This window comes from Cherax quadricarinatus, chromosome 49, assembly GCF_038502225.1.
Source record: "Cherax quadricarinatus isolate ZL_2023a chromosome 49, ASM3850222v1, whole genome shotgun sequence".
Classification (NCBI taxonomy): domain Eukaryota; kingdom Metazoa; phylum Arthropoda; class Malacostraca; order Decapoda; family Parastacidae; genus Cherax; species Cherax quadricarinatus.
Genome location: NC_091340.1, coordinates 3,348,840 through 3,370,108, shown reverse-complemented (window position 1 = coordinate 3,370,108; position 21,269 = coordinate 3,348,840). Strand labels below are relative to the sequence as shown.

General features: G+C 40.3%; 1 protein-coding gene across 1 annotated transcript in view; it reads right to left on the bottom strand.

Annotated features, from left to right (window-relative positions):
- Positions 1-21,269, bottom strand: part of LOC128696938 (propionyl-CoA carboxylase alpha chain, mitochondrial-like) — a 76,246-nt gene that overhangs the window by 40,957 nt on the left and 14,020 nt on the right. The window contains exon 4 of the mRNA XM_070095096.1: positions 13,940-14,108. Within this exon, the coding sequence (XP_069951197.1) occupies positions 13,940-14,108 (169 nt within the window). The remainder of the gene's footprint in view (positions 1-13,939; positions 14,109-21,269) is intronic.

The following is a 21,269-nucleotide window of genomic DNA, read 5'->3' as shown; positions in this document are numbered from 1 at the left end:
TATATACATATACAGTGGACCCCCGCTTAACGATCACCTCCAAATGCGACCAATTATGTAAGTGTATTTATGTAAGTGCGTTTGTACGTGTATGTTTGGGGGTCTGAAATGGACTAATCTACTTCACAATATTCCTTATGGGAAAAAATTCGGTCAGTACTGGCACCTGAACATACTACTGGAATGAAAAAAGTTCGTTAACCGGGGGTCCACTGTATATACAGTGGACCCCCGCATAACGATGGCATCACATAGCGATTTTTCCGCATAACGATTACTTTTATCGCAAAATTTTTGCCGCGCATACCGATTAAAAACCCGCTTACCGATTTTCGTCCGAGACGCGTCCAATGTGCCCTCACATGTGCCGGCCGTCCCATTGTTTACCAGCCAGCCTCCGCGGTAACATCCAAGCATACACTCGGAATATTTCGTATTATTACAGTGTTTTCGGTGCTGTTTCTGGAAAATAAGTGACCATGGGCCCCAAGAAAGCTTCTAGTGCCAACCCTGTGGTAAAAAGGGTGAGAATTAGTATGGAAATTAAGAAAGATTTTGAAGGGTTTGGGGCTAACCCTGAGAAGCCTATGCCAGTTGTGGAATCCATTGTGCCTACTTCAAAGATTAAGGAAATGTGTGCACAGTGGGTTGAACTGCAAACCTTTATAGATGAAAATCACCCTGACACAGCTGTTGCAAGCCGTGCTGGTGACTATTTCAATGACAATGTTGTGGCCCATTTTAGACAAATCGTAAAGGAACGGGAGGTACAGAGCTCTATGGACAGATTTGTTGTGCGACAGAGGTCCAGTGACTCTCAAGCTGGTCCTAGTGGCATTAAAAGAAGAAGGGAAGTAACCCCGGAAAAGGACTTGCTACCTCAAGTCGTAATGGAAGGGGATTCCCCTTCTAAACAGTAAGAAGATAATGCTCTCCCCTCCTCCCATCCCATCAATCATCACCAGATCTTCAATAAAAGTAAGTGTCATTTAATTGTGCATGCCTTTTTCAGTTTGTGTGTATTAAAATTAACATTTCATGTGGTAAAAAAAAATTTTTTTCAAACTTTTGGGCGTCTTGCACGGATTAATTTTATTTCCATTATTTCTTATGGGGAAAATTCATTCGCATAACGATTATTTCGCATAACGATGAGCCCTCTTGCACGGATTAAAATCGTTAACCGGGGGTCCACTGTATATATATATATATATATATAAATATATATATATATATATATATATATATATATATATATATATATATATATATATATATATATATTTTTTTTCAACAAGTCGGCCGTCTCCCATATATATATATATATTATTATTATTATTATCACACTGGCCGATTCCCACCAAGGCAGGGTGGCCTGAAAAAGAAAAACTTTCACCATCATTCACTCCATCACTGTCTTGCCAGAAGGGTGCTTTACACTACAGTTTTTAAACTGCAACATTAACACCCCTCCTTCAGAGTGCAGGCACTGTACTTCCCATCTCCAGGACTCAAGTCCGGCCTGCCGGTTTCCCTGAACCCCTTCATAAATGTTACTTTGCTCACACTCCAACAGCACGTCAAGTATTAAAAACCATTCGTCTCCATTCACTCCTATCAAACATGCTCACGCATGCCTGCTGGAAGTCCAAGCCCTTCGCACACAAAACCTCCTTTACCCCCTCCCTCCAACCTTTCCTAGGCCGACCCCTACCCCGCCTTCCTTCCACTACAGACTGATACACTCTTGAAGTTATTCTGTTTCGCTCCATTCTCTCCACATGTCCGAACCACCTCAACAACCCTTCCTCAGCCCTCTGGACAACAGTTTTGGTAATCCCGCACCTCCTCCTAACTTCCAAACTACGAATTCTCTGCATTATATTCACACCACACATTGCTCTCAGACATGACATCTCCACTGCCTCCAGCCTTCTCCTCGCTGCAACATTCATCACCCATGCTTCACACCCATATAAGAGCGTTGGTAAAACTATACTCTCATACATTCCCCTCTTTGCCTCCAAGGACAAAGTTCTTTTTTTCCACAGACTCCTAAGTGCACCACTCACCCTTTTCCCCTCATCAATTCTATGATTCACCTCATCTTTCATAGACCCATCCGCTGACACGTCCACTCCCAAATATCTGAATACGTTCACCTCCTCCATACTCTCTCCCTCCAATCTGATATCCAATCTTTCATCACCTAATCTTTTTGTTATCCTCATAACCTTACTCTTTCCTGTATTCACTTTCAATTTTCTTCTTTTGCACACCCTACCAAATTCATCCACCAATCTCTGCAACTTCTCTTCAGAATCTCCCAAGAGCACAGTGTCATCAGCAAAGAGCAACTGGGACAACTCCCACTTTATGTGTGATTCTTTATCTTTTAACTCCACGCCTCTTGCCAAGACCCTCGCATTTACTTCTCTTACAACCCCATCTATAAATATATTAAACAACCACGGTGACATCACACATCCTTGTCTAAGGCCTGCTTTTACTGGGAAATAATTTCCTATGTATGTGTGTGTGTGTGTGTATATATATATATATATATATATATATATATATATACACACATATATATATATATATATATATATATATATATATATATATATATACACACATATATATCAAGGGGCTAGTAACCCCTTCTCCTGTATATATTACTAAATTTAAAAGGAGAAACTTCAGTTTTTTCTTTTGGGCCACCCTGCCTCAGTGGGATACGGCTGGTACGTTGAAAGAAGAAGATATATATATAAAATATATATATATATATATATATATATATATATATATATATATATATATATATATACATATATATATATATAATATATATATATATATATATATATATATATATATATATATATATATATATATATATATATATATATATATATATATATAGAGGGGCAACTGATATATCGGATCATTATTTAGTTGTAGCTACAGTTAGAGTAAGAGGTAGATGGGAAAAGAGGAAGGTGGCAACAACAAGTAAGAGGGAGGTGAAAGTGTATAAACTAAGGGAGGAGGAAGTTCGGGCGAGATATAAGCGACTATTGGCAGAAAGGTGGGATAGTGCAAAGATGAGTAATGGGGGGGTTGAAGAGGGTTGGAATAGTTTTAAAAATGCAGTATTAGAATGTGGGGCAGAAGTTTGTGGTTATAGGAGGGTGGGTGCAGGAGGAAAGAGGAGTGATTGGTGGAATGATGAAGTAAAGGGTGTGATAAAAGAGAAAAAGGTAGCTTATGAGAGGTTTTTACAAAGCAGAAGTGTTATAAGAAGAGCAGAATATATGGAGAGTAAAAGAAAGGTAAAGAGAGTGGTGAGAGAGTGCAAAAGGAGAGCAGATGATAGAGTGGGAGAGGCACTGTCAAGAAATTTTAATGAAAATAAGAAAAAATTTTGGAGTGAGTTAAACAAGTTAAGAAAGCCAAGGGAAAATATGGATTTGTCAGTTAAAAACAGAGTAGGGGAGTTAGTAGATGGGGAGATGGAGGTATTAGGTAGATGGCGAGAATATTTTGAGGAACTTTTAAATGTTAAGGAAGAAACAGAGGCAGTAATTTCATGCACTGGTCAGGGAGGTATACCATCTTTTAGGAGTGAAGAAGAGCAGAATGTAAGTGTGGGGGAGGTACGTGAGGCATTACGTAAAATGAAAGGGGGTAAAGCAGCTGGTACTGATGGGATCATGACAGAAATGTTAAAAGCAGGGGGGGATATAGTGTTGGAGTGGTTGGTACTTTTGTTCAATAAATGTATGAAAGAGGGGAAGGTACCTAGGGATTGGCGGAGAGCATGTATAGTCCCTTTATATAAAGGGAAAGGGGACAAAAGAGACTGTAAAAATTATAGAGGAATAAGCTTACTGAGTATACCAGGAAAAGTGTACGGTAGGGTTATAATTGAAAGAATTAGAGGTAAGACAGAATGTAGGATTGCGGATGAGCAAGGAGGTTTCAGAGTGGGTAGGGGATGTGTAGATCAAGTGTTTACATTGAAGCATATATGTGAACAGTATTTAGATAAAGGTAGGGAAGTTTTTATTGCATTTATGGATTTAGAAAAGGCATATGATAGAGTGGATAGAGGAGCAATGTGGCAGATGTTGCAAGTATATAGAATAGGTGGTAAGTTATTAAATGCTGTAAAGAGTTTTTATGAAGATAGTGAGGCTCAGGTTAGGGTGTGTAGAAGAGAGGGAGACTATTTCCCGGTAAAAGTAGGTCTTAGACAGGGATGTGTAATGTCACCATGGTTGTTTAATATATTTATAGATGGGGTTGTTAAGGAAGTAAATGCTAGGGTGTTTGGGAGAGGGGTGGGATTAAATTATGGGGAATCAAATTCAAAATGGGAATTGACACAGTTACTTTTTGCTGATGATACTGTGCTTATGGGAGATTCTAAAGAAAAATTGCAAAGGTTAGTGGATGAGTTTGGGAATGTGTGTAAAGGTAGAAAGTTGAAAGTGAACATAGAAAAGAGTAAGGTGATGAGGGTGTCAAATGATTTAGATAAAGAAAAATTGGATATCAAATTGGGGAGGAGGAGTATGGAAGAAGTGAATGTTTCCAGATACTTGGGAGTTGACGTGTCGGCGGATGGATTTATGAAGGATGAGGTTAATCATAGAATTGATGAGGGAAAAAAGGTGAGTGGTGCGTTGAGGTATATGTGGAGTCAAAAAAACGTTATCTATGGAGGCAAAGAAGGGAATGTATGAAAGTATAGTAGTACCAACACTCTTATATGGGTGTGAAGCTTGGGTGGTAAATGCAGCAGCGAGGAGACGGTTGGAGGCAGTGGAGATGTCCTGTTTAAGGGCAATGTGTGGTGTAAATATTATGCAGAAAATTCGGAGTGTGGAAATTAGGAGAAGGTGTGGAGTTAATAAAAGTATTAGTCAGAGGGCAGAAGAGGGGTTGTTGAGGTGGTTTGGTCATTTAGAGAGAATGGATCAAAGTAGAATGACATGGAAAGCATATAAATCTATAGGGGAAGGAAGGCGGGGTAGGGGTCGTCCTCGAAAGGGTTGGAGAGAGGGGGTAAAGGAGGTTTTGTGGGTAAGGGGCTTGGACTTCCAGCAAGCGTGCGTGAGCGTGTTAGATAGGAGTGAATGGAGACGAATGGTACTTGGGACCTGACGATCTGTTGGAGTGTGAGCAGGGTAATATTTAGTGAAGGGATTCAGGGAAACCGGTTATTTTCATATAGTCGGACTTGAGTCCTGGAAATGGGAAGTACAATGCCTGCACTTTAAAGGAGGGGTTTGGGATATTGGCAGTTTGGAGGGATATGTTGTGTATCTTTATATGTGTATGCTTCTAGACTGTTGTATTCTGAGCACCTCTGCAAAAACAGTGATAATGTGCGAGTGTGGTGAAAGTGTTGAATGATGATGAAAGTATTTTCTTTTTGGGGATTTTCTTTCTTTTTTGGGTCACCCTGCCTCGGTGGGAGACGGCCGACTTGTTGAAAAAAAAAAAAAAAAAAAAAAAAATGTATATATATATATATATATTCTTTCTTTCTTTCAACACACCGGCCGTATCCCACCGAGGCGGGGTGGCCCAAAAGGAAAAACGAAAGTTTCTCCTTTTACATTTAGTAATATATACAGGAGAAGAGGTTACTAGCCCCTTGCTCCCGGCATGTTAGTCGCCTCTTACAACACGCATGGCTTACGGAGGAAGAATTCTGTTCCACTTCCCCATGGAGATAAGAGGAAATAAACAAGAATAAGAACTAGAAAGAAAATAGAAGAAAACCCAGAGGGGTGTGCATATATGTGCTTGTACATGTATGTGTAGTGTGACCTAAGTGTAAGTAGAAGTAGCAAGACGTACCTGAAATCTTGCATGTTCATGAGACAGAAAAAAGGACACCAGCAATCCTACCATCATGTAAAACAATTACAGGCTTTCGTTTTACACTCACTTGGCAGGACGGTAGTACCTCCCTGGGCGGTTGCTGTCTACCAACCTACTACCTATATATATATATATATATATATATATATATATATATATATATATATACAGTGGACCCCCGCATAAGGACGCCTTGCATAGCGGACAATCCGCATAGCGGACGCTTTGTCGCTAAAATTTTGCCCCGCATAGTAGACAAAAACCCGCTCAGCGGCCTTCGTCCGAGACGCGTCCAATGTGGGCCCTCAGCCAGCCTCACATGTTCCGCCCGTCCCATTGTTTACCAGCCACCCTCCGCGGTAACATTCAAGCATACAATCGGAATATTTCGTATTATTACAGTGTTTTCGGTGATGTTTCTGGAAAATAAGTGACCATGGGCCCCAAGAAAGCTTCTAGTTCCAACCCTACAGCAATAAGGGTTAGAATTCCTATTGAAATGAAGAAAGAGATCATTGATAAGTATGAAAGTGGAGTGCGTATCACCGACCTGGTCAGGTTGTACAAGAAACCCAAATCAACCATCTGTTCTATTGTGGGCAAGAAAACGGCAATCAAGGAAGCTGTTCTTGCCAAAGGTTTAACTGTGTTTTCGAAACAAAGATCGCAAGTGATGGAAGATGTTGAGAGACTCTTATTGGTGTGGATAAATGAAAAACAGCTAGCAGGAGATAGCGTCTCTCAAGCGATCATATGTGAAAAGGCTAGGAAGTTGCATGAGGATTTAATTAAAAAAAGGCCTGCAACTAGTGATGATGTGAGTGAATTTAAGGCCAGCAAAGGTTGGTTTGAGAGATTTAAGAAGCGTAGTGGCATACATAGTGTGATACGGCATGGTGAGGCTGCCAGTTCGGACCACAAAGCGGCTGAAAAATATGTGCATGAATTCAAGGAGTACATAGAAACTGAAGGACTGAAACCTGAACAAGTGTTTAATTGTGATGAAACAGGCCTGTTCTGGAAGAAAATGCCAAGCAGGACCTACATTACTCAGGAGGAAAAGGCACTCCCAGGACATAAGCCTATGAAAGACAGGCTTACTTTGTTGATGTGTGCCAATGCTAGTGGTGATTGCAAAGTTAAGCCTTTATTAGTGTATCACTCTGAAACTCCCAGAGCGTTCAGGCAAAAGAATGTCCTCAAGGATAATTTGTGTGTGCTGTGGAGGGCAAACAGTAAGGCATGGGTCACTAGGGAATTTTTCTATAACTGGTTACACCATGCATTTGCCCCCAATGTGAAAGATTACCTAACTGAAAAGAAATTAGACCTTAAGTGCCTCCTGGTGTTAGACAATGCCCCTGGTCATCCTACAGACGTGGCAGAGCGACTTTATGGGGACATGAGCTTCATTAAGGTGAAGTTTTTGCCTCCTAATACCACTCCTCTCCTGCAGCCCATGGACCAGCAGGTCATTTCCAACTTCAAGAAACTGTACACAAAAGCTCTGTTTCAAAAGTGCTTTGAAGTGACCACAGACACTCGATTGACTCTAAAAGAGTTTTGGAAGGATCACTTTAATATCCTCAGTTGTGTAAACCTTATAGGTAAGGCTTGGGAGGGAGTGACTAAGAGAACCTTGAACTCTGCTTGGAAGAAACTGTGGCCAGAATGTGTAGACAAAAGGGATTTTGAAGGGTTTGAGGCTAACCCTGAGAGAGTAGTATACCAGTTGAGGAATCAATTGTGGCATTGGGGAAGTCCTTGGGGTTGGAGGTTAGTGGGGAGGATGTGGAAGAGTTGGTGGAGGAGGACAATGAAGAACTAACCACTGATGAGCTGATAGATCAACTTCAAGAGCAAGAGGCCAGACCTGGGGAAACTGGTTCAGAGGAGGGGAGAGAGAAATTGAAGGAATTGCCTACTTCAAAGATTAAGGAAATGTGTGCAAAATGGCTTGAAGTGCAAACCTTTTTTGATGAAAATCACCCTCACACAGCTATTGCAAGCCGTGCTGGTGACTATTACAATGACACTGTTGTGAACCACTTTAGACAAGTCATAAAGGAACGAGAGGTACAGGCCACTATGGACAGATATGTTGTGCGAAAGAAGTCCAGTGACTCTGAAGCTGGTCCTAGTGGCATTAAAAGAAGAAGGGAAGTAACCCCAGAAAAGGACTTGCTACCTCAAGTCCTAATGGAAGGGGATTCCCCTTCTAAACACTAACACTCTCTCTCCCCTCCTCCCATCCCATCAATCATCACCAGATCTTCAATAAAAGTAAGTGTCATGTAATTGTGCATGCCTTTTTCAGTTTGTGTGTACTAAAATTAACATTTTTTTGTGGTAAAAAAATTTTTTTTCATACTTTTGGGTGTCTTGCACGGATTAATTTTATTTCCATTATTTCTTATGGGGAAAATTCATTCGCATAGCGAACATTTCGCATAACAGCCAGCCCTCTTGCACGGATTAAGGTCGCTATGCGGGGGTCCACTGTATATATATATATACAGTGGACCCCCGCATAGCGAACGCCTTGCATAGCGAACATTCCGCATAGCGAACGCTTTGATCGCTAAAATTTTGCCCCGCATAGTAGACAAAAACCCGCTCAGCGAACTTCGTCCGAGACGCGTCCAATGTGGGCCCTCAGCCAGCCTCACATGTGCCGCCCGTCCCATTGTTTACCAGCTAGCCTCCGCGGTAACATTCAAGCATACACTCGGAATATTTCGTATTATTACAGTGTTTTCGGTTCTGTTTGTTGAAAATAAGTGACCATGGGCCCCAAGAAAGCTTCTAGTGCCAACCCTGTGGTAAAAAGGGTGAGAATTAGTATGGAAATTAAGAAAGATTTTGAAGGGTTTGGGGCTAACCCTGAGAAGCCTATGCCAGTTGTGGAATCCATTGTGCCTACTTCAAAAATTAAGGAAATGTGTGCACAGTGGGTTGAACTGCAAACCTTTATGGATGAAAATCACCCTGACACAGCTGTTGCAAGGCGTGCTGGTGACTATTTCAATGACAATGTTATGGCCCATTTTAGACAAATCGTAAAGGAACGGGAGGTACAGAGCTCTATGGACAGAAAGAAGTCCAGTGACTCTGAAGCTGGTCCTAGTGGCATTAAAAGAAGAAGGGAAGTAACCCCGGAAAAGGACTTGCCTCCTCAAGTGTTAATGGAAGGGGATTCCCCTTCTAAACACTAACACTCTCTCTCCCCTCCTCCCATCCCATCAATCATCACCAGATCTTCAATAAAAGTAAGTGTCATGTAATTGTGCATGCCTTTTTCAGTTTGTGTGTACTAAAATTAACATTTTTTTGTGGTAAAAAAATTTTTTTTTCATACTTTTGGGTGTCTTGCACGGATTAATTTTATTTCCATTATTTCTTATGGGGAAAATTAATTCGCATAGCGAACATTTCGCATAACGACCAGCCCTCTTGCACGGATTAAGTTCGCTATGCGGGGGTCCACTGTATATATATTTTTTCAACAAGTCGGCCGTCTCCCACCGAGGCAGGGTGACCCAAAAAAGAAAGAAAATCCCCAAAAAGAAAATACTTTCATCATCATTCAACACTTTCACCACACTCGCACATTATCACTGTTTTTGCAGAGGTGCTCAGAATACAACAGTTTAGAAGCATATACGTATAAAGATACACAACATATCCCTCCAAACTGCCAATATCCCAAACCCCTCCTTTATAGGTAGTAGGTTGGTAGACAGCAACCACCCAGGGAGGTACTACCATCCTGCCAAGTGAATGTAAAACAAAAGCCTGTAATTGTTTTACATGATGGTAGGATTGCTGGTGTCTTTTGTCTGTCTCATAAATATGCAAGATTACAGGTACGTCTTGCTACTTCTACTTACACTTAGGTCACACTACACATACATGTACACGTTTATTTATACACACTCATCTGAGTTTTCTTTGATTTTATCTTAATAGTTCTTGGTCTTATTACTTTTCCTTTTATATCCATGGGGAAGTGGAATAAGAATCTTTCCTCCGTAAGCCATGCGTGTTGTAAAAGTCAACTAAAATGCCGGGAACAATGGGCTAGTAACCCCTTTTCCTGTAAAGATTACTAAAAAGAATAAGAAGAAGAAAATTGTCAAAGTGGGCTGCTGTTTACCAACATATATATATATATATACACCTACCATCCGACTTACGACCTGCTCGACACACGACCATTTGACTTACGACCTTGTTTTCTATGCCAAATTTCTGGGAAATAAACAACTGTTTGTGCTGTACACAGCGTTTATCCTAAACCTTACAGTATAAAATACAGTACTAACAGCATAAAAAGTGAAGTAAAAAATTAAATACCAAAATAAAACAATAAAGTCATTACAAAAATGTGATGTTGATATTCAGTAGTAAGGTTCGACTTGCGTCCATTTCGACTTACGACCGGTTTCTTGGAACCGAACTCGGTCGTAAGTCGGATGGTACCTGTATATATATATTTTTTTTTTAACAAATCGGCCGTCTCCCACTGAAGCAGGGTGACCCAAAAAGAAAGAAAATCCCCAAAAAGAAAATACTTTCATCATCATTCAACACTTTCACCTCACTCATACATAATCACTGTTTTTGCAGAGGTGCTCAGAACACAACAGTTTAAAAGCATATACATACGTATAAAGATACACAACATATCCCTCCAAACTGCTAATATCCCAAACCCTTCCTTTAGAGTGCAGGCATTGTACTTCCCTTTTCCAGGACTCAAGTCTGGCTATATAAAATAACCGGTTTCCCTGAATCCCTTCACTAAATATTATCCTGCTCACACTCCAACAGCTCGTCAGGTCCCAAATGCCACTTGTCTCCATTTACTCCTATCTAACACGCTCACGCATGCTTGCTGGAAGTCCAAGCCCCTCGCCCACAAAACCTCCTTTACCCCCTCCCTCCAACCTTTTCGAGGACGACCCCTACCCCACCTTCCTTCCTCTCCTCACTTAGCGATGTACTTGTTTACCAACACCTCGGACTTACGAGGGGCTCTCGGACCAGTTTTGCATACCTAAATAATGTTTATTAGAGCTGATTTCCTCTACGTATTCTGTTTTTTACAATATACAGTACACTACTGTATAAACATTTCAAAATATACCAGAAATATTATAAATGGTGCAAAGGTGACATTAAAACAATATCAAAGAAGGATGACACAAACCCGCTACTATTATAGCACAGCCTCTCCTCACTTAACAACGGAGTTCTGTTTCTGAGACCTCGTCGGTAAACAAATTTGTTTCTGGTATATTTTTAAATGTTTATACAGTAGTGTACTGAATACTGTAATAGACAGAAAAGAGGAAATCAGCTCTAATATACATTATTTTGGTATGCATACTGGTCAGAGAGCCCGTTGTAAGTCCAAGTTGTTGATAAACGAGTAAGTCGCTGAGTAAGGAGAGGCTGTATGCTCCTCACTTAGTGACAAATTCGTTTACTGTTGTTGTCTTAGGAACAGAACTCCGTCATTAAGTGAGGAGAGGCTGTATACATAATTTTTTTTAACACATCACTCGTCTCCCAAGGCAGGGTGACCTGGAAAAGAAGAAACATATTCACTATCACTCACTCTATCGTTGTCTTGCTAGAGGTGTGCCAATACTACATCATAGCCCAGAGGTTTTTAATGAGGGTTCAAGTCTGGGGATTTTCCTGGCTAGTCACTGAAGAAGGGTACCTCACAGTCATGAAGCCACTGAACAACAGATTTCGTGGTGTGGCAAGGAGCACCGTCATGCATAAAAATCATTACACCACATGTGAAAGATTCAGGCAAATGATCACAGTAATATTAGTGGAGACTTTTCTAGGCTTCCCAGGATGCGCTTTTGGTGTTGGCATGTCATCAACACTGTCCTCAAAGAAATGGCATGACCAGGCCCTCACTGAATGCTAATACACATCGATGGTTTCTACTATTTTCTTGTCTTATGACAAACCTACATAATCTAATGGTCTGTGCAACTGTCTAATGTCAGTGACTAACTCTTACTCATATTAATTCATTAAAAGCCAAAAATGTCCAACAAACTCAGCCCCCAAGACTACACAGAACAAGGGGATCATGGACACAAATCCGTTTACCTCACAAGCCAAGCAGAAACCTAGGATGTAGCCAGTAGTATTAAAGTATCCTGAGATGACCCACTACTAGTTGCCAGGCCAGCATAACTTTTTGTCTCACCCAAAAGCCATCCGGGGTAGGGTATTATTTTAATGACAAACATTGTATGTCAAATATAGTAAAAAATACCTAAGCAAGAAGACAATGGACCTTTACAACAGATGAAGCAGGGTACCCAAGCAAATCAGAAAAAACTAATACAAGGTGAGAAAAATTCCCATCTCAAGTAACATCCCCTTATTCCCTTCATGAAACTGAACAAAAACTTCTAAGTTTTGTTATAATGTAATGTGTTGATCTACCTCAATGCACAAGGCAAAGCTATGTTGCAACAGTACTTAATATTATCAGGTTTTAACATCACTGTAGCATTAGGCAATAACATTTAATGCCAAATAAGTTTGGTAAATAAACTGAAGATACAGCAACAAAATCTGTCCTAATAAAATCTGCTGTATCTCAAAATGAAAATATCTAAGATGGATAAATACTGGTTGTTATGCAGGGTTCTGCATGACACTGTAATGTATATACAGTAGAGAAGTGTGCCATAATAGTATGAATGTTATAATTGTAAAGCTTAATTTTATGCATTTGGGGGTACTGTAAGTACTTTAAACTGTAAATGTAAGGAAATTCTGCCAGGGATTTATATTCCAACTGTGTTTTGGTCAGTGGGTAAGCGTGGCTTGGGAGAGTCACGTGGAGACAGATGGAGTGAAGGCGGCATCTGGGATGCCGTGTAATTAAGCTAAGTTTTGTAGTTTTGTACTCATTTGGTTAGGTATCTCGAGCCATAAGCTTTTTTATGGTTTACCAGTATGCTCACCTAGGCTCTGATATGGTCAGTACATGTATTAGTGTACTGTCCCCACATTTAGGGTGCTCCTCATCCTAATTTGAAAATACTTCTGAAGAGAGAGCATTTGGTTCTGACAATTAAAGACAAATGAAGTATCTGGAAATTTCCCATACTATGCAGTTGCTCCTTCAACCGTTGGTTTTATTACCCCACAACCTCTAATCCTGTATTTCCTTTGAAAGTGTCCATATCCATATGAATGTTGTGTTTTCAAACAATATAATACTTCTTTCATCTCCTCTACATAAGTTCATAGATAGAACACAACACTTCACTCACTGCCCCAATCATGCACACAATGACCCTGTAATTCCTGTGTTGTGTGCTGAAGGTAGCTGGCATATAGGCATTTCACGTTGCCCGTGGTAGCCGAGAAGTATAGAGCAATGCAGGATACTTGAATGCTTGTAGGGTAGATTGTAGTTTATTAGCACAGGGGGTTCTTCCAGATGGATGTGATGAAGATAGCCCAGAGCCAAGATGGGTGCCCAAGGAATAAAAGAGGAGGAGTTGCTCTCTAAATGAAGCTGAGAGCTTTCCACAAGGAGTGTCCTCAGTGCCAGTCCTCTGGCGGGCACTCTCTGAAACAGGCCTTAGGCCAGCAACTCCCCTAGCAGGAGATATGGGAAACATATGGGGTAGGCATACTATCTAGAAACCACCAAAGGAGTTAAGCACATCTTTGATGCAGTACCACAACTAGAATCCTTAAAATGTTAAAATTAATAATTATTTTATTCTAATATAAGCAAAGGTTCTCCATGGGGAAGTGGAACAGAATTCTTCCTCCGTAAGCCATGTGTGTCGTAAGAGGCGACTAAAATGCCAGAAGCAAGGGGCTAGTAACCCCTTCTCCTGTATACATTAATAAATTTAAAAAGAGAAACTTTTGTTTTTCTTTTTGGACCACCCTGCCTCGGTGGGATACGGCCGGTGAGTTGAAAGAAAGATAAGCAAAGGTAATTAATAATTGCTTAACTTTATGCAAAATACAGTACCTGGAATAGTATTGACACCTGCTTCCATTGCAAGTCTTTTTGATTCCAGTTTGTCACCCATTCCTGTGATAGCATTGGCATTTGGACCAATGAAAGAAACGCCTAAATCTTCCAGCTTTTGAACAAACTCGGCATTTTCACTTAGGAATCCATATCCTGGATGGACAGCCTAGAGTTAAAAGAAAAACACTTGAAAATAAAATACCTGACAATGCATTTTACAAAACTAAGTAGGAATAGAAATATAGATAAATATAAAGGTCACCCTGCCTCGGTTGGAAACGTCCAACATGCTAAAAAAAAAAAAATAAAGGTAGAAAATGGTATTTACACTACCAAACACAATACACCTGTAACAAATCTGGGAAAAAACTTGATTCTATATGCTAGTGGTATAAAGCACATAGCCTAAAAAAATGAACAAATGGACTAAGCTTATAAAATCATTTTTTTAATACATGTAGTATATTTCAGTGTTCAGAATTTCTGAACCAAAGCAGGAATACTTACATGTCAGTTCTGAACATTACAGTACCTCTTTTAACCCTTTCACTGCTGCAACCCTTTAAATTAAAAGTATTGAGCTGCAATGTAAAACAAAAAAAAAACTAAAATTTAGAGAATCTTTTTCTAAAAGTAATGACACCAAAAATGCAAAATAACACTCCCACCGAGGCAGGGTGACTCAACAAAGAAGAAAACACTTTCACTGAATTAAAACTAAATTGCTAATAAGGGACCTCACACCACACCCTCTTTATACACTCACCACTACCTTCCCACACTACCTACTCACCTATACCCTCTCCCCTTCCTTTCTTTAACCTCTCCTTCACCCTCTATAGATTCATTAAACAATATTTAATATTATTTGTAAGTGAAAAGGAACAATGATGAATATAAAATACCAGGTAAATATTCTTAGTTAAAAATTAAATTAAATTAAATACTGAATATCACTGATCAGGAATGCATCTCCAATTAAAAAATGGGTTTGTATAGCAAAATGAATTTTCAGAACATTAACATCCCAAGTTGAAGCGTTACTGTATTATTCCTCATTCACTACTCATGTTTATGATATTCAACTGAATTTATTAGGATAGTAAATAAGTCTGTTGAGTATATCTGGTAAAGTGTATAGTAGAGTTATTATTGAAAGAATTAAGAGTAAGATGGAGAATAGGATAGCAGATGAACAAGGAGGCTTTAGGAAAGGTAGGGAGTGTGTGGACCAGGTATTTACAGTGAAACATGTAAGTGAACAGTACAGTGGACCCCCGCTTAACGATCACCTCCAAATGCGACCAATTATGTAAGTGTATTTATGTAAGTGCGTTTGTACGTGTATGTTTGGGGGTCTGAAATGGACTAATCTACTTCACAATATTCCTTATGGGAAAAAATTCGGTCAGTACTGGCACCTGAACATACTACTGGAATGAAAAAAGTTCGTTAACCGGGGGTCCACTGTATTTAGATAAGGCTAAAGAGGTCTTTGTGGCATTTATGGATTTGGAAAAGGCGTATGACAGGGTGGATAGGGGGGCAATGTGGCAGATGTTGCAGGTGTATGGTGTAGGAGGTAGGTTACTGAAAGCAGTGAAGAGTTTTTACGAGGATAGTGAGGCTCAAGTTACAGTATGTAGGAAAGAGGGAAATTATTTCCCAGTAAAAGTAGGCCTTAGACAAGGATGTGTGATGTCACCATGGTTGTTTAATATATTTATAGATGGGGTTGTAAGAGAAGTAAATGTGAGGGTCTTGGCAAGAGGGGTGGAGTTAAAAGATAAAGAATCACACAAAGTGGGAGTTGTCACAGTTGCTCTTTGCTGATGACACTGTGCTCTTGGGAGATTCTGAAGAGAAGTTGCAAAGGTTGGTGAATGAATTTGGTAGGGTATGCAAAAGAAGAAAATTAAAAGTGAATACAGGAAAGAGTAAGGTTATGAGGATAACAAAAAGATTAGGTGATGAAAGATTGGATATCAGATTGGAGGGAGAGAGTATGGAGGAGGTGAATGTATTCAGATATTTGGGAGTGGACGTGTCAGCGGATGGGTCTATGAAAGATGAGGTGAATCATAGAATTGATGAGGGGAAAAGGGTGAGCGGTGCACTTAGGAGTCTGTGGAGAAAAAGAACTTTGTCCTTGGAGGCAAAGAGGGGAATGAATGAGAGTATAGTTTTACCAACGCTCTTATATGGGTGTGAAGCATGGGTGATGAATGTTGCAGCGAGGAGAAGGCTGGAGGCAGTGGAGATGTCATGTCAGAGGGCAATGTGTGGTGTGAATATAATGCAGTAGTTGAGGTGGTTCGGACATGTAGAGAGAATGGAGCGAAACAGAATGACTTCAAGAGTGTATCAGTCTGTAGTGGAAGGAAGGCGGAGTAGGGGTCGGCCTAGGAAAGGTTGGAGGGAGGGGGTAAAGTTGGTTTTGTGTGCAAGGGGCTTGGACTTCCAGTAGGCATGCGTGAGCATGTTTGATAGGAGTGAATGGAGACAAATGGTTTTTAATACTTGACGTGCTGTTGGAGTGTGAGCAAAGTAACATTTATGAAGGGATTCAGGGAAACTGGCAGGCCAGACTTGAGTCCTGGAGATGGGAAGTACAGTGCCTGCACTCTGAAGGAGGGGTGTTAATGTTGCAGTTTAAAAACTGTAGTGTAAAGCACCCTTCTGGCAAGACAGTGATGGAGTGAATGATGGTGAAAGTTTTTCTTTTTCGGGCCACCCTGCCTTGGTGGGAATCGGCCAGTGTGTTAATAAAAAAAAGTAAGTAAATAACTTTCACTTTACCTTTCGTATTAGGCCTACAGTTGTGAATAGCTGAGTACCAAGTTATGTTGAATACAATAGTGATACTATGTTTTAGCCAGGTCACTTTTTATATAACAAAAGAGTCATTTCACTGAATGAATCTGCCTGGATTTCCTACTGTTTCTGCAATGTTGCAAGTGCTTGATAATGTGTTGATTGCAACACAAAAGACCTAGAGTTATCATTCAATTCCCCAGCACTTTAAAGGAGGGGTTAGAGATATTTGCTGTTTAGAGTGACATCTGTACTGTTTTATTTTTTATTTTATTTATTATTAATTTGGACATGATACATAGCTGTACAAAGAAATACAGTGGTTAAGTGTAACATGCCAAAAGCCCCTTGTATGCAGAGCATTATGGGCAGGCTTAAAATTAACTTAAGATTAACTAATTTTATTTTTATTATCACACCGGCCGATTCCCACCAAGGCAGGGTGGCCCGAAAAAGAAAAACTTTCACCATCATTCACTCCATCACTGTCTTGCCAGAAGGGTGCTTTACACTACAGTTTTTAAACTGCAACATTAACACCCCTCCTTCAGAGTGCAGGCACTGTACTTCCCATCTCCAGGACTCAAGTCCGGCCTGCCGGTTTCCCTGAATCCCTTCATAAATGTTACTTTGCTCACACTCCAACAGCACGTCAAGTATTAAAAACCATTTGTCTCCATTCACTCCTATCAAACACGCTCACGCATGCCTGCTGGAAGTCCAAGCCCCTCGCACACAAAACCTCCTTTAACCCCTCCCTCCAACCCTTCCTAGGCCGACCCCTACCCCGCCTTCCTTCCACTACAGACTGATACACTCTTGAAGTCATTCTGTTTCGCTCCATTCTCTCTACATGTCCGAACCACCTCAACAACCCTTCCTCAGCCCTCTGGACAACAGTTTTGGTAATCCCGCACCTCCTCCTAACTTCCAAACTACGAATTCTCTGCATTATATTCACACCACACATTGCCCTCAGACATGACATCTCCACTGCCTCCAGCCTTCTCCTCGCTGCAACATTCATCACCCACGCTTCACACCCATATAAGAGCGTTGGTAAAACTATACTCTCATACATTCCCCTCTTTGCCTCCAAGGACAAAGTTCTTTGTCTCCACAGACTCCTAAGTGCACCACTCACTCTTTTTCCCTCATCAATTCTATGATTCACCTAAGATTAACTAAGCAATGATATATTCAGTGGTAAAAAATATAGTAAACAAATAACAATTAAGCACAAATGAGTATTTCAAAGTCAGGTCATATGGTCATTTGCTGAGTTGCTGTGCATTCAATAGAATGGAGTATTCTATCAGGTAATGTAATTAAAAAAAAAAAAAAAAAGTTTGATAGGGTCACAGGTTATACATTTATGAGATACAATTATTCAGTATTTATTTAGCTGTGGGTGAGTAAGTGATATTTAAGAAGAGACTTGAAATTATTAACAGTGTTTCTTTTATATTCACAGGTAATGAATTCCAGATTTTTGGGCCTTTTATGTGCATTGCGTTTTTGCATAGTGTGAGATGGACACGAGGAACATCAAAGAGTGATCTGTGCCTTGTGTTATGGTCATGTGTTCTGTTGAGGTTGGTAAGGAGACATTTGAGGGGAGGGTTTATATCCGAGTTAAGTGTTCTATGTATGTAGTAGGTACAATAATAAGTATGGATGTTTTGTACGGTGAGTAGGTTTAGAGTTTTGAATATTGGTGGAGTGTGCTGCATGTAGTGGGAATTTATCATTTGCATACCTCTAACAAGACGGTGATAATATGAATGATAGTGAAAGTGTTTTTTTTTAGGGTCACCCTGCCTTGGTGGGAAATGGCCAGGGTGTTCAAAATAAATTATATATACAGTGGACCCCTGGTTTACGATATTATTTCATTCCAGAAGTATGTTCAGGTGCCAGTACTGAACGAATTTGTTCCCATAAGGAATATTGTGAAGTAGATTAGTCCATTTCAGACCCCCAAACATACACGTACAAACGCATTTACATTAATACCCTTACATAATTGGTCGGATTGGGAGCTGATCGTAAAGCGGGGGTCCACTGTATATGTATATATTCTTTAACAAGCTGACCGTCTCCCTCATTCAACACTTTCACCACACTCACACATTATCACTGTTTTTGCAGAGGTGCTCAGAATACAACAGTTTAGAAGCATATACGTATAAAGATACACAACATATCCCTCCAAACTGCCAATATCCCAAACCCCTCCTTTAAAGTGCAGGCATTGTACTTCCCATTTCCAGGACTCAAGTCCGACTATGTGAAAATAACCGGTTTCCCTGAATCCCTTCACTAAATATTACCCTGCTCACACTCCAACAGATCGTCAGATCCCAAGTACCATTCGTCTCCATACACTCCTATCTAACATGCTCATGCACACTTGCTGGAAGTCCAAGCCCCTCGCCCACAAAACCTCCTTTACCCCCTCTTTCCAAACCTTTCGAGGACGACCCCTACCCCTCTTTCCTTCCCCTATAGATTTATATGCTTTCCATGTCATTCTACTTTGATCCATTCTCTCTAAATGACCAAACCACCTCAACAACCCCTCTTCTGCCCTCTGACTAATGCTTTTAACTCCACACCTTCTCCTAATTTCCACACTCCGAATTTTCTGCATAATATTTACACCACACATTGCCCTTAGACAGGACATCTCCACTGCCTCCAACCGTCTCCTCGCTGCTGCATTTACCACCCAATCTTCACAACCATATAAGAGTGTTGGTACTACTATACTTTCATACATTCCCTTCTTTGCCTCCATAGATAACGTTTTTTTAATCCACATATACCTCAACGCACCACTCATCTTTTTTCCCTCATCAATTCTATGATTAACCTCATCCTTCATAAATCCATCCGCCGACACGTCAACTCCCAAGTATCTGAAAACATTCACTCCTCCTCCCCAATTTGATATTCAATTTTTCTTTATCTAAATCATTTGATACCCTCATCACCTTACTCTTTTCTATGGTCACTTTCAACTTTCTACCTTTACACACATTCTCAAACTCATCCACTAACCTTTGCAATTTTTCTTTAGAATCTCCCATAAGCACAGTATCATCAGCAAAAAGCAACTGTGTCAATTCCCATTTTGAATTTGATTCCACATAATTTAATCCCACCCCTCTCCCGAACACCCTAGCATTTACTTCTTTTACAACCCCATCTATAAATATATTAAACAACCATGGTGACATTACACATCCCTGTCTAAGACCTACTTTTACCGGGAAGTATTCTCCCTCTCTTCTACACGCCCTAACCTGAGCCTCACTATCCTCATAAAAGCTCTTTACAGCATTTAGTAACTTACCACCTATTCCATATACGTACTTGCAACATCTGCCACATTGCTCCTCTATCCACTCTATCATATGCCTTTTCTAAATCCATAAATGCAATAAAAACTTCCCTACCTTTATCTAAATACTGTTCACATATATGCTTCAATGTAAACCCTTGATCTACACATCCCCTACCCACTCTGAAGCCTCCCTGCTCATCCGCAATCCTACATTCTGTCTTACCTCTAATTCTTTCAATTATAACCCTACCGTATACTTTTCCTGGTATACTCAGTAAACTTATTCCTCTATAATTTTTACAATCTCTTTTGTCCCCTTTCCCTTTACATAAAGGGACTATACATGCTCTCCACCAATCCCTAGGTACCTTCCCCTCTTTCATACATTTATTAAACAAAAGTACCAACCACTCCAACACTATATTCCCCCCTGCTTTTAACATTTCTGTCATGATCCCATCAGTTCCAGCTGCTTTACCCCCTTTCATTCTACGTAATGCCTCACGTACCTCCACCACACTTACATTCTGCTCTTCTTCACTCCTAAAAGATGGTATACCTCCCCGGCCAGGGCATGAAATTACCGCCTCCCTTTCTTCCTCAACATTTAAAAGTTCCTCAAAATATTCTCGCCAACTACCTAATACCTCCCTCTCCCCATCTACTAACTCCCCTACTCTGTTTTTAACTGACAAATCCATACTTTCCCTAGGCTTTCTTAACTTGTTTAACTCAATCCAAAATTTTTTCTTATTTTCATTAAAATTTCTTGACAGTGCCTCTCCCACTCTATCATCTGCTCTCCTTTTGCACTCTCTCACCACTCTCTTCACCTTTCTTTTACTCTCCATATACTCTGCTCTTCTTATAACACTTCTGCTTTGTAAAAACCTCTCATAAGCTACCTTTTTCTCTTTTATCACACCCTTTACTTCATCATTCCACCAATCACTCTTCTTTCCTCCTGCCCCCACCCTCCTATAACCACAAACTTCTGCCCCACATTCTAATACTGCATTTTTAAAACTATTCCAACCCTCTTCAACCCCCCCAATACTCATCTTTGCACTAGCCCACCTTTCTGCCAATAGTCGCTTATATCTCGCCCGAACTTCCTCCTCCCTTAGTTTATACACTTTCACCTCCCTCTTACCTGTTGTTGCC